General features: G+C 41.5%; 1 protein-coding gene across 4 annotated transcripts; it reads right to left on the minus strand.

The window, feature by feature from the left end:
* Positions 1-1,446: 1,446 nt before the first annotated feature.
* Positions 1,447-24,621, minus strand: LOC124288152. 4 transcript variants are annotated; one of them, XR_006901401.1, is made up of 9 exons: positions 24,479-24,621; positions 21,923-22,080; positions 7,011-7,163; positions 6,415-6,533; positions 6,088-6,266; positions 2,593-3,925; positions 2,223-2,284; positions 1,918-1,979; positions 1,447-1,660 (listed from the first exon to the last, which is right to left on the minus strand). XR_006901401.1 is itself a non-coding variant. In XM_046724723.1 (6 exons), the coding sequence occupies exons 1-6, from the start codon at positions 24,583-24,585 to the stop codon at positions 3,799-3,801; spliced, it is 843 nt and encodes a 280-aa protein (XP_046580679.1). In that variant the 5' UTR covers positions 24,586-24,621; the 3' UTR covers positions 2,543-3,798. The 4 variants fall into 4 exon arrangements, 1 of the variants encoding a protein (XP_046580679.1); XR_006901400.1 differs by having other exon boundaries at positions 1,447-1,783; XR_006901399.1 differs by lacking the exons at positions 1,447-1,660; positions 1,918-1,979; positions 2,223-2,284 and adding an exon at positions 2,414-2,530.
* Positions 24,622-25,548: the final 927 nt, after the last annotated feature.

Raw genomic sequence — 25,548 nt, forward strand, 5'->3', positions numbered from 1 at the left:
TCAATATAGTACGTCTTAAGAACGCACAATAATTCAATGATCGTCTCTCCCACAACTACCGTGTCTTTGCAACACCAGGAGCACATTTCAGGGGCTGAAGATAAACTCAACATGAATCATACATTTGCACCCTGTCTTTAATGAAGAGAATGGTAACATGATCCAGGGCTAGAAACAAGTGGTTCACCTCTAATGTACAGAAATGAAAATACCTCAAGATTTGGAAAGTGTTAATTTGTCTTCAATGTATATCAGAAAGTACCCTCGACACTATATCAACAAGAAGACAAAGTCATCAATATCCCCCTCAATGGCAAAATACTCTTCATGGTTATGTCTACGAGGTATGATTATGTCAAATATTTAGGTGTGAAGGAGAGTATTGAAAGGTTTTTAAAGTTCTGCTCCAGAAAGGAGCACTATCACCAATTCCAAAACTACCAAAAAGGAACCAGTACACCACTAGACTAATCTATGTGACAAGTTTGGTGAAGAAAATAGTGAACGGTTTTAGAATTTAGCTCCGGAAAAGTGCACTACCACCAATTTCAGGCTAAGTCAACTTGTTGCCATGGAAAAGCCCAAAACATTTTATTCAACATTTCAAAACTACCAAAAGGCACCAGTACACCACCAGATCTATCTATGTGTCCAGTTTGGTGAAGAAATAGTGAACGGTTTTAGAGTTCTGCTCGAGGAAAAGAGCACTACCACCAATTTCAGGCTAAGTCAACTTGTTGCCATGGAAACGCCAAAATATTTTATTCACAATTCCAAAACTACCAAAAGGCACCAGTACACCACCAGACCAATCTATGTGCCAAGTTTAGTGAAGAAATAGTGAACGGTTTTAGAGTTCACCTCGGAAAAGAGCACAACCACCAATTTCAGGCTAAGTCAAATTTGTTGCCATGGTGCCATGGAAATGCCAAAAATATTTTATTCAGAATTCCAAAACTACCAAAAGGCACCAGTACACCACCTGATCTATCTATGTGCCAAGTTTGGTGAAGAAATAGTGAACGGTTTTAGAGTTCTGCTCGGAAAGGAGCACAACCACCAATTTCAGGCTAAGTCGAACTTGTTGCCATGGAAACGCCAAAAATATTTTATTCAGAAATCCAAAACTACCAAAAGGCACCAGTACACCACCAGATCTATCTATGTGCCAAGTTTGGTGAAGAAATAGTTAACGGTTTTAGAGTTCTGCTCGGAAAAGTGCACTACCACCAATTTCAGGCTAAGTCGAACTTTTGCCATGGAAACGCCAAAATGTTTTATTCAGAATTCCAAAACTACCAAAAGGCACCAGTACACCACCAGATCTATCTATGTGCCAAGTTTGGTGAAGAAATATTGAACAGTTTTAGAGTTCTGCTCGGAAAAGACAAATGTGCAAGTACACGGCGACGACGACGTGGCCAGAGACAAACACACCCATCATGAAACACACCCATAATGCTGTAGTAGCAACCTCTGAGGGAGGAAAGTAGGTGTGGCCAGAGACAAACACACCCATCATGCCGTAGTAGCAACCTCTGAGGGAGGAAAGTAGGTGTGGCCAGAGACAAACACACCCATCATGCCGTAGTAGCAACCTCTGAGGGAGGAAAGTAGGTGTGGCCAGAGACAAACACACCCATCATGCCGGAGTAGCAACCTCTGAGGGAGGAAAGTAGGTGTGGCCAGAGACAAACACACCATCATGCCGTAGTAGCAACCTCTGAGGGAGGAAAGTAGGTGTGGCCAGAGACAAACACACCCATCTTGCTGTAGTAGCAACCTCTGAGGGAGGAAAGTAGGTGTGGCCAGAGACAAACACATCATGCCATCATGCCGGAAAGTAGTAGCAACCTCTGAGGGAGGAAAGTAGGTGTGGCCAGAGACAAACACACCCCATCATGCTGTAGTAGCAACCTCTGAGGGAGGAAAGTAGGTGTGGCCAGAGACAAACACACCCATCATGCCGTAGTAGCAACCTAGAGGGAGGAGGAAGGTGTGGCCAGAGACAAACACACCCATCATGCTGTAGTAGGGAGGGAGGAAAGTAGGTGTGGCCAGAAGTAGGTGTGGAAAGTAGGTGTGGCCAGAGACAAACACACCCATCATGCTGTAGTAGCAACCTCTGAGGAGGAAAGTAGGAAGAGACAACACACCCATCATGCCGTGAGGTGTGGCCAGAGACAAACACACCCATCATGCTGTAGTAGCAACCTAGCAACCTCTGAGGGAGGAAAGTAGGTGTGGCCAGAGACAAACACACCCATCATGCCGTAGTAGCAACCTCTGAGGGAGGAAAAGTAGGTGTGGACCAGAGACAAACACACCCATCATGCCGTGAGTAGCAACCTCTGAGGGAGGAAAGTAGGTGGCCAGAGACAAACACACCCATCATGCCGTAGCAACCTATGAGGGAGGAAAGTAGGTGTGGCCAGAGACAAACACACCCATCATGCCGTAGTAGCAACCTCTGAGGGAGGAAAGTAGGTGTGGCCAGAGACAAACACATCCATCATGCCGTAGTAGCAACCTCTGAGGGAGGAAAGTAGGTGTGGCCAGAGACAAACACACCCATCATGCCGTAGTAGCAACCTCTGAGGGAGGACAGTAGGTGTGGCCATTGATGTAACGTATGTGTTATGTTGCCTCCAGGGGGCGCTGGAACACTCCATACAGTCTAAGATGGATTTTCAAATGACTCCATTATATCAATACACACATTTTTCAACAATTGCTATAGTATTTTTGTTCTATTTTAGTGAAGATACAAAAGTGTGTGTATGATTAACAGTTGTCACACTGACAGTATATGAAAGCTATGACTACAATGAGGAAGTAGTATATATTGCAAACATGCAAGAGGAGACACATGTAACACTCGGTGCCAACACCTCACAGATGAAAAGATAAATAAGGTATCTCCATCATCATCTGTCTCTTTAATATTGGAACAAACTTTTTTTCAGACGAGATAGAGACATGGAATTATAATGAATAATTATACTTGCTACTTGAACAAAATTGAATGTTAATTCTGTCATAGGACTAGAACAATGAACCATGCCATCTCACATTTACTTGAAAACAGTTACCATGGCGACACTAACTACAGATAATCGTGGAAGCCAGCATGGCAGTGTTCAATACTGAAGAGTGTTGTGTTGTGTGAGATAAGCAATATTTGTCAGAAAGAGGGACTTAGTCACGGCAGTAGGATTCACAAATCGCCTTCATTAACCACAGTACTAATGGTTCAACAGTAGTCAGTAACTGGCAATGCAGGCATGTTTCATAATAACCTCCATGATGACCCTGACCTTCAACAGACAAGCCCTAGTAGTTCATGTTGTAGGATTTGCCGAGATTTAAAACAATATGAACGTTGATGCTTGGTCATGTCTGTCAGCTGACAAAGAGATAACAATAAAGAGATAAACCATAAAACTTTCAAACTGGATCCTGTCCTAAAAGGGTATACTTACATTCGGCTTAAAGATAAAAGTTATATGAAATATACTTCCACATCATGGCCTTGAACTTGTCAAGACCTGCCAAATCAACCCAGTGACATTTGGAAGAAGCCTATTAAAGAATAGTTTGACCACTGCTAAAAGTTCCACACCTGGACAGGTCACCCCACACTTAAGATCAAGATATTGATGGAAAGACCATGGGAACAAGGTTACAGGAAGTTATACAAAGGCAGCTGTAGGCAGACATCACAGATATTGCTGACATTAAAACATAATTGGTTGGGACAAAATGCAGAGATGGGAACCAATCAGAGATGTTGTACTATCATGAACTGTTGAGTGACCAATCATAATCATTGAACTTGATGGCAACTGTTCCTTGTGTCTCCAGCTTCAGAAGCAGGATGTTGGCCCTGTCTTGAATGCTGGGCTCCAGGTAGGGGATTACCCATCTGCAAACAGAACACACATGATAAACCATCTACAAGGGAAATACACATAGGATCACTCAACCAAGAGGAGAAAGCACACAGAACACAAATCTATGAAAACACACATGGATCACCCATGTACACTGGCAATATACAGAAGATCATCTATCTACACTGAGACTACACTTAGGATCACCCATCTACAAGGAAAACACACAACAGATCACCGATCAATGAGGAAAATACACACAGGATCACACATCTACAAGGAAAACACACAACAGATCACCGATCAATGAGGAAAATACACACAGGATCACACATCAATGAGGAGAATACACACAGGATCACACATCAATGAGGAGAATACACACAGGATCACACATCAATGAGGAGAATACACAGGATCACACATCAATGAGGAGATTACACACAGGATCACACATCAATGAGGAGAATACACACAGGATCACACATCAATGAGGAGAATACACACAAGATCACACATCAATGAGGAGATTAAACACAAGATCACACATCAATGAGGAGAATACACACAGGATCACATCAATGAGGATACACACAGGATCACACATCAATGAGGAGAATACACACAAGATCACATATCAAGGAGGAGAATACACACAGGATCACACATCAATGAGGAGAATACACACAGGATCACACATCAATGAGGAGAATACACACAGGATCACACATCAATGAGGAGAATACACACAGGATCACACATCAATGAGGAGAATACACACAGGATCACACATCAATGAGGAGAATAAACACAGGATCACACATCAATGAGGAGAATACACACATGATCACACATCAATGAGGAGAATACACACAGGATCACACATCAATGAGAATACACACAGGATCACACATCAATGAGAATAAACACAGGATCACACATCAATGAGGAGAATACACACAGGATCACACATCAATGAGAATACACACAGGATCACACATCAATGAGGAGAATACACACAGGATCACACATCAATGAGGAGAATACACACAGGATCACACATCAATGAGGAGAATACACACAGGATCACACATCAATGAGAATACACACAGGATCACACATCAATGAGAATACACACAGGATCACACATCAATGAGGAGAATACACACAGGATCACACATCAATGGGGAGAATAAACACAGGATCACACATCAATGAGAATACACACAGGATCACACATCAATGAGGAGAATACACACAGGATCACACATCAATGAGGAGAATACACACAGGATCACACATCAATGAGGAGAATACACACAGGATCACACATCAAGGAGGAGAATACACACAGGATCACACATCAATGAGGAGAATAAACACAGGATCACACATCAAGGAGGAGATACACAGGATCACACATCAATGAGGAGAATACACACAGGATCACACATCAATGAGGAGAATACACACAGGATCACACATCAAGGAGGAGAATACACACAGGATCACACATCAATGAGGAGAATAAACACAGGATCACACATCAAGGAGGAGAATATGCACATGATCACACATCAATGAGGAGAATACACACTGGATCACACATCAATGAGGAGAATACACACAGGATCACACATCAATGAGGAGAATACACACAGGATCACAAATCAATGAGGAGAATACACACAAGATCACATATCAAGGAGGAGAATACACACAGGATCACACATCTACATAACAATACACACAGGATCACACATCAATGAGGAGAATACACACAGGATCACACATCAATGAGAATACACACAGGATCACACATCTACATAACAATACACACAGGATCACACATCAATGAGGAGAATACACACAGGATCACACAACTAATGTCCACCAACTACTACAGACCAGAAGGTCCACCACCTACTACAGACCAGAAGGTCCACCACCTACTACAGACCAGACCAGAAGGTCCACCACCTACTACAGACCAGACCAGAAGATCCACCACCTACTACAGACCAGAAGGTCAAAAACCTACTACAGACCAGAAGGTCAAAAACCTACTACAGACCAGGAGGCCCCCTAACTACTACAGACCAGGAGGCCCCCCACTACTACAGACCAGCCCCCCCAACTACTACAGACCAGGAGGCCCCCCAACTACTACAGAACACAAGCCCTGCCTCCCTACCTTATGACATCTGTGTCGATCTTGCCAAAGTCTTCTCGATACCACTGGAACAGCTTGGACAACCAGATCTCGTCAGTCTCCGTGAACATTGATACTTCTTGTTTACAGAAATTCTTGCTGGCTCCCTCCAGCGCCTGTTCCAGGTTGTCCTCTCCATACACCTGGATAGCTGGGCAAGACTGCAAGACAAGATTCAGATACTCAGCCTCTTTTTGACATTTTGACACCAACAACTCTGGCTGGTCAACTTATCACGATTTGCAAGAATTAAGTTCACCTCTCTGATATTTTGAGAGCCTAAAATAAAGTTTGTCTAGAGTTACCTACCTTAGCCCCGCAGACTAAAGCAAAGTGTATCCGTGGGTCAGTTGTCAGCATTTTGTACTTCAAGCGGGGGTCCTTTGGACCAAACTGTAGTTCTGTGGAGGCAGGATGCGCCTTGTTGCCTGGCAACAAATCAACCACTGTATCACTAAAATCACACTGTTTTGTTGTACAACTGATAAATAAAATGTTTACACTTGTCGAGCTAGGGCCGACCCTGGAGTGGTTGATAACAGCACCGAGCAACAGTCTACATTGAACTGATGGCATGCAACTGTGTTACAGCGGAATGATTCAGTCATGAAGATCCCTGCAGTGTCCCCAGGGATTTACGAAGGATTCCAACTCAGTCACCTTGCCAGATAAAGCAGGAAAAACGAAGATTATCTTAAAAGTGAGAATTTTAGAATATTTCACTTGATATATTAATGAAAAACTACACAAAAACCTTCTTTGCTTATTGGCCACGTGATCAGTTTTATTAAAGCAACTTATACATGTAATACATGCAATTGCAATAACATGACTTGGCAAATTCCATTTTAAAAGCGCTAACTCTCAGCACCCCATGTTCAATGTCGTCCAGGGTAAAGACCTACCTCTCAGCACCCCATGTTCAATATCGTCCAGGTTAAAGACCAGCCCTGCAATCTTGTAAGCTGTGGTCTTCCAGAACTGATTCACCTTTAGCACCGAGTCAGGCAGCACCGATTTCTCCGCTAAGCCGTGGATGGTTAAAGCATTATAGATGTCTGGGAGGATAGTCAAGGTTTACATAACAAGAACATACCCATGGTTGTTAATATGTACACGTATTCCATCAGGAATGGACTTGTCTATAGTTTTAGGCGCCCACAATGGTTAATTCCATCAGGAATGGACTTGTCTATAGTTTTAGGCTACCCACAATGGTTAATATGTACACGTATTCCATCAGGAATGGACTTGTCTATAGTTTTAGGCTACCCACAATGGTTAATATGTACACGTATTCCATCAGGAATGGACTTGTCTATAGTTTTAGGCTACCCACAATGGTTAATATGTACCCGGTACGTATTCCATCAGGAATGGACTTGTCTACCCATAGTTCTAGGCTACCACAATGGTTAATATGTACCCACACGTATTCCATCAGGAATGGACTTGTCTATAGTTTTAGGCTACCCACAATGGTTAATATGTACACGTATTCTATCAGGAATGGACTTGTCTATAGTTCTAGGCTACCCACAATGGTTAATATGTACACGTATTCCATCAGGAATGGACTTGTCTATAGTTTTAGGCTACCCACAATGGTTAATATGTACACGTATTCCATCAGGAATGGACTTGTCTATAGTTTTAGGCTACCCACAATGGTTAATATGTACACGTATTCTATCAGGAATGGACTTGTCTATAGTTTTAGGCTACCCACAATGGTTAATATGTACACGTATTCCATCAGGAATGGACTTGTCTATAGTTTTAGGCTACCCACAATGGTTAATATGTACACGTATTCCATCAGGAATGGACTTGTCTATAGTTTTAGGCTACCCACAATGGTTAATATGTACACGTTATTCCATCAGGAATGGACTTGTCTATAGTTTTAGGCTACCCACAATGGTTAATATGTACACGTTATTCCATCAGGAATGGACTTGTCTATAGTTTTAGGCTACCCACAATGGTTAATATGTACACGTATTCCATCAGGAATGGACTTGTCTATAGTTCTAGGCTACCCACAATGGTTAATATGTACACGTATTCCATCAGGAATGGACTTGTCTATAGTTCTAGGCTACCCACAATGGTTAATATGTACACGTATTCCATCAGGAATGGACTTGTCTATAGTTTTAGGCTACCCACAATGGTTAATATGTACACGTATTCCATCAGGAATGGACTTGTCTATAGTTTTAGGCTACCCACAATGGTTAATATGTACACGTATTCCATCAGGAATGGACTTGTCTATAGTTCTAGGCTACCCACAATGGATAGTGGAAACAAACAGTTCTTAAAACGTCTGGGAAGTAGAGTAATAATGAACTGTACTCATGATGAATCAATAACCGAAATATAACTAAGTTGAAGGACAAATGGCTGTCACAGCTGGAAACCTTGGGACTGTTGTTTCTCCAGGCTTCACTTTGGGTGTTGTAAGAATCAACAAGAAGACAAAGTCATCAATATCCCCCTCAATGGCAAAATACTCTTCATGATTATGTCTACGAGTTATGATTATGTCAAATATTTAGGTGTGTATATAGAAAAGTGGAAGGAGAGTATTGAAAGGTTTTTAAAGTTCTGCTCCAGAAAGGAGCATTATCACCAATTGCAGTCTATGTCAAACTCGTTGCCATGGGAATGCCAAAAATATTTTATTCAGAATTCCAAAACTACCAAAAAGGAACCAGTACACCACCAGATCTATCTATGTGCCACGTTTGGTAAAGAAATAGTGAACGGTTTTAGAGTTCTGCTCCAGAAAAGAGCACTACCACCAATTTCAGGCTAAGTCAAACTTGTTGCCACGGAAACGCCAAAAAATATTTTATTCAGAATTCCAAAACTACCAAAAGGCACCAGTACACCACCAGATCTATCTATGTGCCAAGTTTGGTGAAGAAATATTGAACGGTTTTAGAGTTCTGCTCCAGAAAAGACAAATGTGCACGGGACGGACGCACGCATGGACGGAGTCCATTTTAATACCCACCGCAAAATGCGTTGCGGGGAATAACAAGATGAAATTGGAGGGGGACTCAGAATGTCTTTTCAGAATGTAGTTTTCCAACAATGGAAATGAATATATACAGCCATGTCGCCCGACTGTATAGGAATCTCGTCCTGAACAATCACTCGGTGAAACCACACAGACGAGGTAATTAAGGTTTGTGATGCGAACAAATCGACTGCTGAACGACCATAGCGGGTATTGCTGCTGTACTAAAGGCAACAGTTAATCTTTGGAAGAAATAATGGAACTGAATAAGAGATGATGCATTTTAATATTTCATTCACTGAAACTATTGATATATTGGAAAGTTCCAGGACGGAAACTATATTCAGAAGAATGTACAATGCTTTCACACTGACAAGGTAAAAACCTTTATTTTAATAAAACATGAACTCACTTGTCAGGTTTATCCAACCTGATCATAACGATGATGCACTTGTGGATCATTGCAAATTCAATTATCTGTTTCTTTACAGAGGAGAGAGATCAGAAACCACAAATATCAACATAACTTATGTAATATCTTGCCACTGTAAATTCAGTTCAATGTCCATTCGTTATCAGAAAAGCTGTAAATGCAGTCTCTATTCATCCACAATCACTTTGTGATATGAGGTGCCTGTGATTCTACACAAGTTACAACTCATGTGTTGATAAATCAGCCAGTTTCTACAGCAGCAGCCCAACAACAGGGACTACAAGGGAAGTAGAGATAACCTACTTGTGTTCCTGTAGAGGCATTAAGAAGTTGGACAGCAACGGGTTAAGTACAAGCATGTGTACCTACTATCTGATAAACACTACCTGGTTAAAATTCTGAAATTAAGACCACATTAGGTGAGGTGAAATTGGGTTTAACGTCGTGCTTGAGGATATTTCGCTCATATGACGACGTGCATGCGTGTATGTGTATGTGCGGATGCTTGTACTAGCCCAGACTTAAGCTGGTTTTATAGCGCTAGCCCACTGAGATACCATGCTGCAGTGAAGCATGAATACCCCACTCAGACACATTATACTGACTCCGAGCCGACCAGTCCTTGTTGTACCCATTAATACGAAGCGCCAGGCAGGGACCAACAGAGCCAGTATTTTCCCACAAGACACATGAAATATCGTCTAGTTATTCCAACAGTGAAAACAGGCCATTGTTACAAGCCACTGGAGCATGGATATGCCAGATGTTATATTATTCTCAAACCTACTGCTTATTGCCTACAAATCAAAGCCTCGTACTAACACAGCCCATTTGATTCCATGGGCTCTGCAGTTCCTCAATCAGTACAAAGTATATCCCCATTATACTTAAAAGCTGAATCGCTGCTAATGAGCTGCAGCTAGACCTGATAGTGTTGTCTGTACAGATGATGACTTGACTGTGAGGCAGCTAGACCTGACAGTGTATGTACAGTACCTCCATACATCTGGAATGTTGCTGAGAGTGTACAGTACCTCCATATATCTGGAATGTTGCCGAGAGTGTACAGTACCTCCATATATCTGGAATGTTGCCGAGAGTAGTACGAGTACCTCCATATATCTGAAATGTTGCCGAGAGTGTACAGTACCTCCATATATCTGGAATGTTGCTGAGAGTGTACAGTACCTCCATATATCTGGAATGTTGCCGAGAGTGTACAGTACCTCCATATATCTGGAATGTTGCCGAGAGTGTACAGTACCTCCATATATCTGGAATGTTGCTGAGAGTGTACAGTACCTCCATATATCTGGAATGTTGCTGAGAGTGTACAGTACCTCCATATATCTGGAATGTTGCTGAGAGTGTACAGTACCTCCATATATCTGGAATGTTGCCTCCAGAGTGTACAGTACCTCCATATATCTGGAATGTTGCCGAGAGTGTACAGTACCTCCATATATCTGGAATGTTGCCGAGAGTGTACAGTACCTCCATATATCTGGAATGTTGCTGAGAGTGTACAGTACCTCCATATATCTGGAATGTTGCTGAGAGTGTACAGTACCTCCATATATCTGGAATGTTGCTGAGAGTGTACAGTACCTCCATATATCTGGAATGTTGCTGAGAGTGTACAGTACCTCCATATATCTGGAATGTTGCTGAGAGTGTACAGTACCTCCATATATCTGGAATGTTGCCGAGAGTGTACAGTACCTCCATATATCTGAAATGTTGCCGAGAGTGTACAGTACCTCCATATATCTGGAATGTTGCTGAGAGTGTACAGTACCTCCATATATCTGGAATGTTGCTGAGAGTGTACAGTACCTCCATATATCTGGAATGTTGCTGAGAGTGTACAGTACCTCCATATATCTGGAATGTTGCTGAGAGTGTACAGTACCTCCATATATCTGGAATGTTGCTGAGAGTGTACAGTACCTCCATATATCTGGAATGTTGCTGAGAGTGTACAGTACCTCCATATATCTGGAATGTTGCCGAGAGTGTACAGTACCTCCATATATCTGGAATGTTGCTGAGAGTGTACAGTACCTCCATATATCTGGAATGTTGCTGAGAGTGTACAGTACCTCCATATATCTGGAATGTTGCTGAGAGTGTACCCCATATATCTGGAATGTTGCTGAGTAAACAGCTCAATTAGGCTTCGCCAGTTTTCAGCGACGGTAGTACCTCCATATATCTGGAATGTTGCTGAGAGTGTAGGTACCTCCATATATCTGGAATGTTGCTGAGAGTGTACAGTACCTCCATATATCTGGAATGTTGCCGAGAGTGTACAGTACCTCCATATATCTGAATGTGTAGCATTAACCAACAATGCTCCACAGCGACTTGCACAGTCTATAATACTATGATTATTACTTTTTCTAATAGTGTAATAAAACATACACTACTACATGGGGTAGATTACACTATACATGGGGTAGAGCTTACTGTATTTCTTAAGTACAGTATATCAATAATAAAAACAAGTTGTCCCCATAAAAGTCTGGCACCCTTCTAGACTTGCCTATTAAAGGATACAATTAGTATACATCCATGAACTTATCATGTGGTAAGCCTTGCAGCAGGGCTAGAATTACGTCCTTATATGCTACAAAGTTCAGCCATTGTCACTTATCGGGGCAGAGATACCAACCTCAGGAAGTTTGGGGCATGCCGTACAATTGGTGTCACCCACCATAGCATAATATGACCCTGAGATTCTGTAACATAACCCTTTATGTTCAAACAACTCTCAGAAACCCACCATAGCATAATATGACCCTGAGATTCTGTAATAACCCTTTATGTTCAAACTTTAAGTTGTTTTCTACCATAATGTAACACCAAATCATCTATACTTGGTTTAACAGGATTCTATTTCTGAGTGAGTGAGTATGGTTTTACACCACTTTTAGCAATATTCCAGCAATATCACTGTGGGGAGATACCAGAAATGTGCTTCACACATTGTACCCAGGTAGGGAATCGAACCCGGGCCTTCGGCGTGATGAGCCAACACTTTACCCACTAAGCTACCCCACCGCCCCTATGTCTGAAGAAATCAGGATTGGTAAACAAGCTGAACATGCTGATAGCAATATCTCTCTGAGTCTGAAGGAAATAATGGCTGGTTTTACACACAATAGAGCTGAACATTGGAGTCAACTTTGTGTGCAGGCTCTTTCAGTGTTGTCACAACCCCTAGTGTACAGTACACAGCCCTGTGCAGTTAAAAGAACCCACGAATCTGTTGGTAAATGACCAGATGGTGGCCACATGAATATGTGCTAACACCTAGTTGCGGGTACAGCAACGTGCAGTAAACTTGGACAAAGTACTGTGACTATGTGTCCCAGTCCACCCATCTGTGAATGGGTACCTCGTAAGGATGGAAAAGCCACAGTAACGTGGTGCGCCTAGATGGCTGCAGGAGTTGTATGATCCCCAATGAGTTGAGATTGAAAAATATGATGTGCCACTGAGATTGACATCCAATGATCGATGGAAAAACAAAGCTCTTTGAGCAGATGAGCTGAGCTGGATATTGGCGCTATACAAATATCATATCATGTAATCATACATTGAGAGAGTGAGTGAGTGAGTGAGTGAGTTTAGTTTTAAGCCGCACTCAGCAATATTCCAGCTATATGGCGGCGGTATGTAAAAAATCAAGTCTGGACCAGACAATCCAGTGGTCAACAGCATGAGCATCGATCTGCGCAATTGGGAACCGATGACATGTGTCAACCGAGCTGGCAAGCCTGACCACCTGATCCCGTTAGTCGCCTCTTCTTACGACAAGCATACGTCAGTGTTGTCTATAAAGTAAAATAATACAGGTTTTCAAATTGGTCTTCAACACCCCATGCTTATCATGACGGCAACTAATGAGGTTGGGTTGTCAGGCTCGCCGACTTGGTTGATGCATGTCATTGCATCCCAATTGTGTAGATCCACGTTCATGATGCCAATCACTGGATTGTCTGGTCCAGACTGAATTATTTACAGACCGCCGTCACACAGATGGAATACTGCTAAGTGCAGTGATAACAATCAAATAAAAAACAACCAAATATCAGTGAAGTTGCTGCAGTGAAGTGACAGTGGATATTTTGGCACAATCTAGACGTTACTTCATGATATGTGTTAATACGTACATCCCTCCATCCACAAATCCCCACCCATACACACACTTGACATAAAACAGACCTCTAGTTATTTGAGTATGGAAACATAACTGTTGTTTATAACCACCAAACACCCAGACATTACAACAAACAACTCATCAAAAGGTCATCCGACTGTTTAGTACTATTTACTGATACAGCTTTCTCTCACAAGTGTACACTTGTCTAATGACACATTTCGATCATAATAATAATAATAAATGAGTGGGCGAGTAAATGACTGCATGAGTGAGTTTAGTTTTAAGCCGCACTCAGCAATATTCCAGCTATATGGCGGCGGTCTGTAAATAATAGAGTCTGGACCAGACAATCCAGTGATCAACAGCATGAGCATTGATCTGCGCAATTGGGAACCGATGACATGTGTCAACCAAGCCAGCGAGCCTGACCACCCAATCCCGATAGTCACCTCTTACGATAAACATGAGTTACTGAAGGCTCATTCTAACCCTGCCCTAATAATAAATGGCTATTTCTTGTGCGCCATAGTCCATCCAGAGCTCAAAGCGCTACACATATAAGAGTCTCTAGAGTTGATGATGAAAATATGACAGTTTGTCAAAATAACCATCAGAATATTTGGCAGTTGTAGAATGTTTTGAAGAGGTAGGTTTTGAGTCGTAGATGCTACATATCAGGTTAAAAGGAAAAACATTGAAATCTCTGCTTTTCCTTTGACAATTACAGATATTTATGATCCATACATAAGTAGCACAAAGGTTGTACCCAAGACTATGCATGATGATAATGGTATCCATAGCAAGCAGCAATACGTAAATTCAGGAAACCAGTAAGCTTTGATATTTTGAAAAAAGCATTGCACATATATTCCTTGTTGTGTTTCTTATCTCTGATAAACTGAAAGGGTGGTAAGCGTGACAAATGACATGGATCCAATCACCAACACTCCCGGTACCACCACTTCACTCACTGTCGGTCTTCATGCACACAAGCTCTCCACTCAGGCCTACTGAAGCATGACATGTCAATGGACATACAGCTGTGACAGCAGTGAACCCAATTAGAGCCGTCTCCTTCGTTACTGACTGGCTTGTCAGAGGCTGCCCACCTACATCTACACAACTTCAGCTGATTTTAAACTTGCAATAAAATGTCCATCAAAATGCTAATATATGCATGTGTGGCCCAACACAGCCATTATTCCCTGTGATTGATCCGCTTATCGGCATATGTTTGTTCTTACTTCTTAGGAACACAAAAAGGTCTGTTCATAGTTCAGCTATCTTGTCATTGTAGTAAATATTTGTTCTGTGTTGAAATATAAATACCATTGCACTATTTGTCTACCCATAGTGTCCAGATACCCTACACACCTGATCTATTTGTCTACCCATAATGTCCGGATACACTACACACCTGATCTATTTGTCTACCCATAATGACCGGATACACTACACACCTGATCTATTTGTCTACCCATAATGCCCGGATACACTACACACCTGATCTATTTGTCTACCCATAATGTCTGTATACCCTACACACATGATCTATTTGTGGATGTCAACCTATGGATGTCAACCTGTGGAGGTGAGGCTGTGGAGGTCACCTCTTAGTCACCAGTTACACTGCTTCACAATATTATCAGAGGGAGGTCTGTCAGCATCTGAACCCATGTAGCAGGTCACATGCTTCACACAACAATAGAGTCTCATGTTACAATTGACCATTAATCACATTGTGTAATCATAACAATACAGTCAGTCACCACAGTTGTAAATTTCTAGACTCAATAGCAGGACTTATGACCCTCATGTACAGTGAAATGACAGTAATGACCAGTGGCACAAACATCCAAGCTGGTAAGAATATATATGGTCTGAACTGTACTCAAACATCAGCAAATTGTGTCTGACATCTGGAAAATATATCTGTGTAGAAAGGACATATGCATGGAACAATCTGAAAACACACAGTAGTTGTTTGCTTGCTAAACTGCCCAAACCAACCAATGTTAAATAGGTTGTGTCACCTTGAACTGAATATTCATCTTGCTTGGAGATCAATTACACACTGTGACGTTCACTCCATACACCTACGGTTATATAGCATCCCCAGTACATTCAGCCTTATCAGCTTGAATAATGGATGATGAAGGACACTGATTGCCTCGGGGGTCTGCCAGCAGTAGATGACAGAACACAGAGACCGTACAATGTCGTGTGATGAGTCAGTGAGTGGAGACAGGAACTCACTGAAACGTAATCTGCTCTAACACCGACAATAACAATGACGTGAGTGAGGATCATCTTCCTGTGGTATCACACTGCCATAGCTGGATAGAGGCTGGATAGAGGCTGGACAGAAGCTGGACAGAGGCTGGACAGAAGCTGGACAGAAGCTGGACAGAAGCTGGATAGAAGGTGGATGGTATCATCATCATCACCCACACATCAGCCTCACACACAGCCCTTGTCACACCCACCTAATCTCACACCAGACCCCTGCCTTACTGATCTCATCTCACCAGCTCCTTGTCACACCCACCTCATCTCACCAGACCCCTGCCTTACTGATCTCATCTCACCATCCCCTTGTCACACCCACCTCATCTCACCAGACCCCTGCCTTACTGATCTCATCTCACCAGCTCCTTGTCACACCCACCTCATCTCACCAGACCCCTGTCTCACTGATCTCATCTCACCAGCCCTTTGCCACACCCACCTCATCTCACCAGCCCCTTGTCACACCCACCTCATCTCACCAGCCCCTTAGTCACACCCACCTCATCTCACCAGCCCCTTGTCATAACCACCTGTCTATCAAGAGGCCTCATGTATGTATCAAGAGGCCTGACAAGTGTATCAAGAGGCCTGACAAGTGTATCAAGGCCTGACAAGTGTATCAAGAGGCCTGACAAGTGTATCAAGAGGCCTGACAAGTGTATCAAGAGGCCTGACAAGATTATCAAGACTGACTGACTGACTGAGTTTGGTTTTACGCCGCTTTTAGCAATATTCCAGCAACATCACGGCGGGGGACACCAGAAATGAGCTTCACACATTGTACCCATGTGGGGATTCAACCCGGGTCTTTGGCGTGGCGAGCCAATGCTTTAACCAACGCTTTAACCACTAGGGCCTACCCCACCAAGAGGCCTGATTAGAATCAAGGAGCAAGAGGCCTGACATCAAGAGGCCTGACAAGTGTATCAAGAGGCCTGACAAGTGTATCAAGAGGCCTGACATGTGTATCAAGAGGTCTGGCATGAGAATCAAGAGGTCTGGAATGTGTATCAAGAGGCCTGACATGAGAATCAAGAGGCCTGACATGAGAATCAAGAGGCCTGACATGAGAATCAAGAGGCCTGACATGAGAATCAAGAGGCCTGACATGAGAATCAAGAGGCCTGACATGAGAATCAAGAGGCCTGACATGTGTATCAAGAGGCCTGACATGTGTATCAAGAGGCCTGACATGTGTATCAAGAGGCCTGACATGTGTATCAAGAGGCCTGACATGAGAATCAAGATGAGAATCAAGAGGCCTGACATGAGAATGTGATCAAGAGGCCTGACATGAGAAGAGGCCTGACAAAGAATCATGACCTGACATGAGAATCAAGAGGCCTGACATGAGAATCAAGAGGCCTGACATGTGTATCAAGAGGCCTGACATGAGAATCAAGAGGCCTGACATGTGTATCAAGAGGCCTGACCTGACATGAGAATCAAGAGGCCTGACATGAGAATCAAGAGGCCTGACCTGACCTGAGAATCAAGAGGTCTGGCATGAGAATCAAGAGGCCTGACATGAGAATCAAGAGGCCTGACCTGACATGAGAATCAAGAGGTCTAGCATGAGAATCAAGAGGTCTGGAATGTGTATCAAGAGGCCTGACAAGAGAATCAAGAGGCCTGACATGAGAATCAAGAGGCCTGACATGTGTATCAAGAGGCCTGACATGTGTATCAAGACGTCTAACCTGTATCAAGAGGCCTGACATGTCACAAAGTGATTGAGGCCCATGCACAATGTAAAGAGATGACAGTGTTGTTCATGTTCATCAACAACCAGGCTACTTCCTCAGTAGGGTCACTGTCTCCTTAATACGAATCTGACCGACTTCAGCCAGATAACATTCACATGTTCCCAGAAGAAGATGCCAAGTCATGGCAAGATTCCATGTTTATCTTGGAGAGATAAAAAGTTTCCCATCTGTCAACTGTCAATCTCACTGTCATGAGGGTAGATACATAGGGCACTGATTTAAAAATCCACTACATACATTCATACAGTTTGGACAGGACACTGTTGTCAGGGTAGATACACAGGACACTGTTGTCAGGGTAGATACACAGGACACTGTTGTCAGGGTAGATACACAGGGATCAGATTTAAGAATCCACTAAGTACATTCATACAGTTTGAACAATGGTTTATCAAACTACCATGAACTGAAGAAAACAAATTACTCAATTAATCCTCATAATTAAATTGGATATTGAAAACAATATGACATTTACAATTGTTTTGTCAAAACAATAATATAGATAAAAGCAGGCAGAAATGATCAGATTGAAAAACATTCCAGGTGAAGTGCATATGGTGGTGTGACGTGTATCATGTTTGCGCACACCTTGACACGCCCACAAAGTCAGAAGTCAATCAAGGAGAAGTTCACAGGAAAAAAGTGAGAAGAGTGAATGAGTAAGTATGGTTTTACGTCGCTTTTAGCAATATTTCAGCAATATCATGTCATGGCACACCAGAAATGGGCTTCACACCAGAAATGGGCTTCACACACTGAGCCCACACACATTACCCATGAGCGGAATCGAACCCGGGTCTTCAGCGTGACGAGTGGACGCTTTAACCATTAGGCTACTCTACAATCAGACTGTACTGAACCAGAACAAGCATTGTCACTAAGGTGACATAATGCCCCACCGCAAATTATCAAATCAAACTTAAAAAGTAATGAAAGTGAAGGTCGTAATTTAAGATGAAGTTAAATGTCAACAAAAACATGACCAGTCAACCTGTTGATATCTTGTTCTGAAGTTGTTCAAACACACAAATATTTTCAAAACTGACTCTGACCTTGACATGAATGTCTTAGTGTATGAAATATGCAATAATAGTAATAACTGCTTATTGAAAAACATTCAAATCTTGAAAGTCTATGAAGAAAATTCAGTGAACTGTTCTTGAGATATCTCACTGACAATCTTAACATGCAGGTTAACATGCTGAAATCTTCAAAATGTCGCCGTGACCTTGAAAACTATGTGAAGGTCACCAAAATCGACTGGGCCATGCACCTTCCCTGGATGAAGCTTGATGTCAAATATGAAGAAAATCCAGTGAACGGTACTTGAGGTATCTTGCTGACAAGCTTAACATGCAGCTTAACATGCTGAACTCTTCAAAGTGTTGCTGTGACCTTGAAAATTCAGTGAAGGTCACCAAAATCAACTGGGCCCTGCGCCTTCCCTAGGTAAAGCTTGGTTTTGAATATGAAGAAAATCAAGTGAACGGTTCTTGAGATATCTCGCTGACAAGGGTAAAACGTTAAAGACCCCTTGTGGCCTTGAAATGAAGGTCAAGATCACCAAACCTGACTGGGACCTTTCTTATACTGTGATGAACCTAGGTACCAAGTATGAAAAGAATCTAGTCAACGGTTCTTAAGATTTTCCAATTTGGACGGAGCCTAATAGTATATCCCCCGAGCAGGAGATAACGAGTATATGTAAGGAAGGACAGTCTTTAAAATGAGTTGGTCAGTAACTGGCAGATTCTGGCATTGGTTGGAATGGGCAGTCACAGCTGAAAAATGATGACAAAATGAGAACATATGTAATTTGTGAATCCCAGACAAGCGAAACACCTTCCGATATAGACCTTGTCGGCCCTGCAGGTATGTTCCATTCATTCTGAGCTTTAGGCATCGAAAGGTTGTTTGAGCGATTTTGTATATGTACGAATATTGCTAAAATATAATGTGCACAAATAATACTGACTTATATTCCAAGGTCCATACTGACTAACATTCCAAGGTCCATACTGACTAACATTCCAAGGTCCATACTGACTGATGCAACATTACTTGTACAACTTTCAACAGTGACACAGCCAAACTCATTGCATCTGCACCATTGGAAACTCCTGCCTTTGATTTTAGGTCAAGCATTTGAAGATAGGTTTGTGAGGATTTCAAATATTATTCGACGGAATCGCGGTCTCTGTGCACACCATAACCAATACATAGTCTGTATTATATCATTTGATGATTAGGTTTTATAATCTTAAAGCAGATATACACTCATATATTTCATGGCAAATGGGTGACAGCGGCATCAATTTGTTGACACAAAATCTTTATGATTTCGAGTGAAGTGTACCATACTCAGAGGTAATAGCCTGGGGGCTGTCATGAGGCCCAGATAACAAGCAAACAGGTGCCCTGATTTATGTGGGCTGGTTATACACTGATGTTACTTGTTCACCGCACCCTAAATCCCAAACACAGTCCTATAGTCATATATCTCAGCAGCAATGGTCGATTGTTTGGTAAACTCCACGGGCATATTAACAGTAAACTCCACGGGCATATTAACAGTGTTAGTGGGCTGCATATATTTCTCTCTGTAGGGTCACCATGGTAACCCACTGATATCATTAGTGTGGATCACTGCAGGTAGAAGACTTATGTAACCACGGTAACCCACTGATGTCACTGTGGTGGATCACTACAGGTGTGTGACTTATGTAACCATGGTAACCCACTGATGTCACTGTGGTGGATTGCTGCAGGTGTGTGACTTATGTAACCATGGTAACCCACTGATGTCACTGTGGTGGATCACTACAGGTGTGTGACTTATGTAACCACAGTAACCCACTGATGTCACTGTGGTGGATCACTACAGGTGTCTGACTTATGCGCGGTGGGCGAGCTGTTTAAGGCACCAGGCTAGTGATCCAGCGAGGTTGAGGTGTCGGGATCGAGCCCACCTTGACCGGGTGTAAAAACCCACTGATGTCACGGTGGTGAATTGCTGCAGGTGTGTGACTTATGTAACCATGGTAACCCACTGATGTCACTGTGGTGGATTGCTGCAGGTGTGTGACTTATGTAACCATGGTAACCCACTGATGTCACTGTGGTGGATTGCTGCAGGTGTGTGACTTGTGTTGCCATGTTCCACCTGAGAGACATCGACCAGATACATAGTTGTAGGTAATTCCTGACAAGATGATATCAGCAGCAGTTTTCATTATTAATCTTATCATAGGGACAATTTGTGAGATAAAGATGTCTGGCTGTACTAAAAGAAAGCAAGAAAAAAGGTACAAGAAATTGTTGCATTTGAAAAGTTTGAAATCAAACCCCAATAAAAGTACTGCTGACTATCTCATGGCTGCACATGAAGTGGCAGACATTTTGTGTGCTGAGGTAGTTAATTCAGTTTGAGAAATACGACCTGCATGTACAGTCCGTGACAAACATATCAGCCCCCAATGTATCACACTATGTATCACTATATACTGCAACACAGTGTTTCAACCAATGCTCATCCCTAGCTGACAGGCCTCAGTCATGTGATAACAGGCTCTAACAGCAGTCTCTAACAGTAGCCTCTGTCCTTGTAGTGAACAACACATGCCACATGGACGTTCCAGCACAGATCAAACCCTGACCTGAACTGTGAATTATGACATAATAAACATTGAAGTACAGTTCTTATCAGTGATCATACAAACAGGTCAGGTGAAACATGATGCACCCAAATATGGAAGGCTGATCACATTGGCTGTTCTGAAACATGCAGTAACAAAATAGACTCTGGGAATGGTGAAATGTATTGTAACTTAAAACTGAGGAATGGTGAAAGGTTTTGTCTAAATTCTTCAGATGGAGAATTGTATTTTGTCTCAAACTGCAGGAATCGTGAAGTGTATTGTAATGTAAAACTGAGGAATGGTGCAGTAGACCTTTGTCATCTAATGCTGCATCCATCTGGCACAAGTACCTAAAGAACAAAACGGCCTGACCACTCAACCAATCAGGTGGTGTCTTATTCAACTTTATAATCTGACTATACAAACATCTCCATGCCAACAAGACACGTGGCTGTGTACTACTGAGCAGTGAGCAGAAGATGAGAAGGATACTGATGAAGAAAGCCTTGAGTTGATTTTGTGATAAAGTCTCCAGACTGACATTGTGCAGCAATGCAGCCTGAGTCTTGTATTCTTTGAAAACATCACTATTGGCAAGATCAGTGTAGTTGACGCCACGGCCCTCCCCCGTCATGAAGTCCCCCTTCAACCTGCAACAGCAACGTGTATTAACAACCTACCAGCAGAAATTGTGGATCTGTCCGCAGCAAACTAGTCTGTCTCACAGTCCCTGAACCACATTAATTTCCCTACTGCCAAGCCCTCTCTGCAGTGCTAAAGCCCTAAATAAAGCAAGTCTAGATTTCCTCTGAATCTCTGGTCTCCCTAGGGCTCCTTTTCAATATAAATGGGCTTGTTTGTTACTATCAAAATTATATATATTCAGAGACTAAGCCTTAGTCTAGCAGCAAACCTGTTGTGTAAGTTCCCAATCATTGAAGAGAGAAGCTGTTTAACATATGTTATATTTGGGATTACACTTTCTCAGTAAAGTACAGATTCTAGTACTTTTATTGGGTTGAGTCCATTCCGGGATTTGAACTCACACCCTCAAAGTCAGGCACCTAATCGCCAGCACACAAGTGTGAAGCTGTTGTTATAACAATAAATGTGAATTATCTTTGTACGTTCCCTGTCAGTGAAGTATGAAGCTGTTGTTAAAATATAAATCTCCATCATAGTTTTAGCCAGGTATATGTAGAACATGTTTGGTAAATAAATTATAAATTTCCAACAGTTTTAGCCAGGTATATGTAGAACATGTTTGGTAAATATATTATAAATCTCCAACATAGTTTTAGTATATGTAGAACATGTTTGGTAAATATATTATAAATTTCCAACATAGTTTTAGCCAAGTATATGTAGAACATGTTTGGTAAATATATTATAAATTTCCAACATAGTTTTAGCCAAGTATATGTAGAACATGTTTGGTAAATATATGATAAATCTCCAACATAGTTTTAGCCAGGTATATGTAGAACATGTTTGGTAAATATATTATAAATTTCCAATAGTTTTATCCAGGTATATGTAGACCATGTTTGGTAAATATATTATAAATTTCCAGCATAGTTTTAGCCAGGTATATGTAGAACATGTTTGGTGAATATATTATAAATTTCCAACAGTTTTAGCCAGGTATATGTAGAACATGTTTGGTAAATATATTATAAATTTCCAACAGTTTTAGCCAGGTATATGTAGAACATGTTTGGTAAAATATTATAAATATAAAGTGAATAGCAAAGCTAGTGTTTGGAGAGAAGTGTTTTACACCAGTGCTATGAGATTAATGGTGAGAGGGTGTCTTTGGAGTTAACAACACAAAACTATGCCAAGCAAATATTGATATGGATTCTCTCATTAATCAAGGGTCATAGCAGGTGTTATGAGGCAGGCTTGTCCACCCAACACAAATTTGTTATTATATCAGTACTTTTTTGGGCAGTATAAGATGTCAAAGCACATCCATGAACTGCACAGGGTCATTCTATTATATGGTCTCTGGTCCAACTGTGATCACAGTTCTTTATGATATTCGTCCGATGCTCCTGAGTGTCACTAAACAGAGGCCCAGATAAGCTGCGTATCCGGGTAAAATACGCATAGAAAATTTCCAATTACGCATTGAAAAATAATTGTTGCGTACCAATTACGCATTTAAAATGTAAAATACACAAAAAGTTTAAAACAAATGCGTACGGAATATATTTATAAAAATCGCTTGTGTAATCAAAAAGATATCGATTGCTATCAAGTTGTACTGTTAGTATAGGACTAGTGTTGTACTGTCAGTATTGGATAAGTGATTTTTTTATGAAATCATTTCCATTATATTTAAGTTGGTTTTGATTAGATATGATACAAGGCAGGACATACCTGCTTAGTAAACATGCTCAATGACATAATACTTAGGTGAGTAAAATGACTGAAATACGCACATATTTGAAAGCAGTGGGTAACGGAAAATGAAATACCCCCTCAACATTCATAATACAATCCAAAATGAAAGAAAGAAAGAAAGAACCCACATGAGCTAAATCTTATCTGGACACTGGCTGAAACATGCTAAAGTCAGCCGAATGTTGCGCTGAACAGGCATCAAGTTGGTGCGTTGGAGCATGACATCAGCTCACGCAATTAGTACAAATGGTAAAGAAAGCAAGCGAGTGACCTATCCCTGTTGTAGAGTATCCCTGAATGTACGTACTATATCCTCAAAACGAATACTAGCCTAACGAAATAGTTATCCAACGTAGATCAAACATAACTGACAATATATTTCTAGTAAATTATATCTTGGTAACTGTAACTTATCACATAAATGTTGCCTGGTAGAGCAGTCATCGGTATACAGTACCATTGGTATGTGAAATCTGAGCAACGCATTGAAGATCCCGTGAGAAATTAATTAGTAGCGTCTGCACTCATCTACAGGTGAGGTGAAACAGCGAACCTTGTTGACATTCCTTTCTGAGTTAGCATTTATCCTCTGTCATGAAAATTTACCAACGAAAACACCCATGTAGATAAATTACTCACCTTAGCATAGACTTCTGCAACTTTTTTGCAAGGTCATTGGCTGATAGTGACGTACTGTCCGGGGGTTTGTCCCCGTTCAGAATTCGCATCTCAGAACCGTCCGCCATGCTTGGAGTTTTCTGTGTCAACGCCACCTGGTGGCATGTGTCAACTGCCCTGTGATGTACGCCTGTATATCTATCGAAGCTTACGTACAATGCTCATATATATGCCACAATCTGGCTGAGTCATTGTCACACTGCTGATCACTGTCTCGCCTTGGTATTTGTCAGATCGTTCGTGGCTGTCTCAAACAATTATATTTTATGTCAGCTGTTTTACAAAATACATTGACTAGATAACACCCCAGCCAACACGAAAACTGTTATGAAATCATCCCCAAAACATTTCGCGAAATGTTCCAGAAATGTTATTTAAAACGTTTTATTCACGTGATTTTGTATGGCTCCAAAAGCGTTTCAGAAACATTTTCGAAAACGTTTGGCTATAATGTTTTCAAAATGTTTGGGCGAAATGGTTAGCAAATGTTTTCAAAAAGTGTTTTGTTAACGTGAATTTGTATAGTTCCAGAAGCATTTTAGTAATCTTTTTTCTGAATATTTGGTTATAACATTTCAATGATGTTTTGCAAAATATTCCAGAAAGGCTTCTGAAAACGTTTTATTGACGTGAATTTGTAAGATTCTGGAAACGTTTTAATAACATGTCCAGTAGTCTCAGACATTTACAGTTTATTGTATTATTTGGCACACGTGTCCATAATGCTTTTAAAACATGGTGACAATATTTCGTTAATATGTTCTTTAATAACATTTCTTCAGTGTTATAAAATGTGAAATACTTTCGCCCATGTTGTTCACATAGCATGATGTTCTTCAATGGCATTTAAAACAATTTCACTAACATTTTTAATCGTTTTGAAACAGAACGTTACGGAAACGTATTGACCAGAGCCCATATCGGTATGTGGTCTCTGGTTCTGACAAAAATGTTGTTGAAAAACTATTTTGAAAACATATGGAAATGTTTCGAAAATGTTTTGTGTTAGCTTGGGCGTGGACAGCTTTTGG

Source organism: Haliotis rubra, unplaced genomic scaffold, assembly GCF_003918875.1.
Source record: "Haliotis rubra isolate DU_JTF1 unplaced genomic scaffold, ASM391887v1 Scf413, whole genome shotgun sequence".
Lineage (NCBI taxonomy): Eukaryota > Metazoa > Mollusca > Gastropoda > Lepetellida > Haliotidae > Haliotis > Haliotis rubra.

What these genes read in the sequence shown, in the direction of transcription:
- LOC124288152 (XM_046724723.1), bottom strand. Translation starts at nt 24,585, where the DNA reads ATGGCGGACGGTTCTGAGATGCGAATTCTGAACGGGGACAAACCCCCG. An exon ending in CTTTAGTCTGCGGGGCTAAG is followed by an intron (nt 6,267 to 6,414) that starts GTAGGTAACTCT and finishes CTTGTCTTGCAG; the next exon opens with TCTTGCCCAGCTATCCAGGT. An exon ending in ATCGACACAGATGTCATAAG is followed by an intron (nt 3,926 to 6,087) that starts GTAGGGAGGCAG and finishes TTCTGTTTGCAG; the next exon opens with ATGGGTAATCCCCTACCTGG.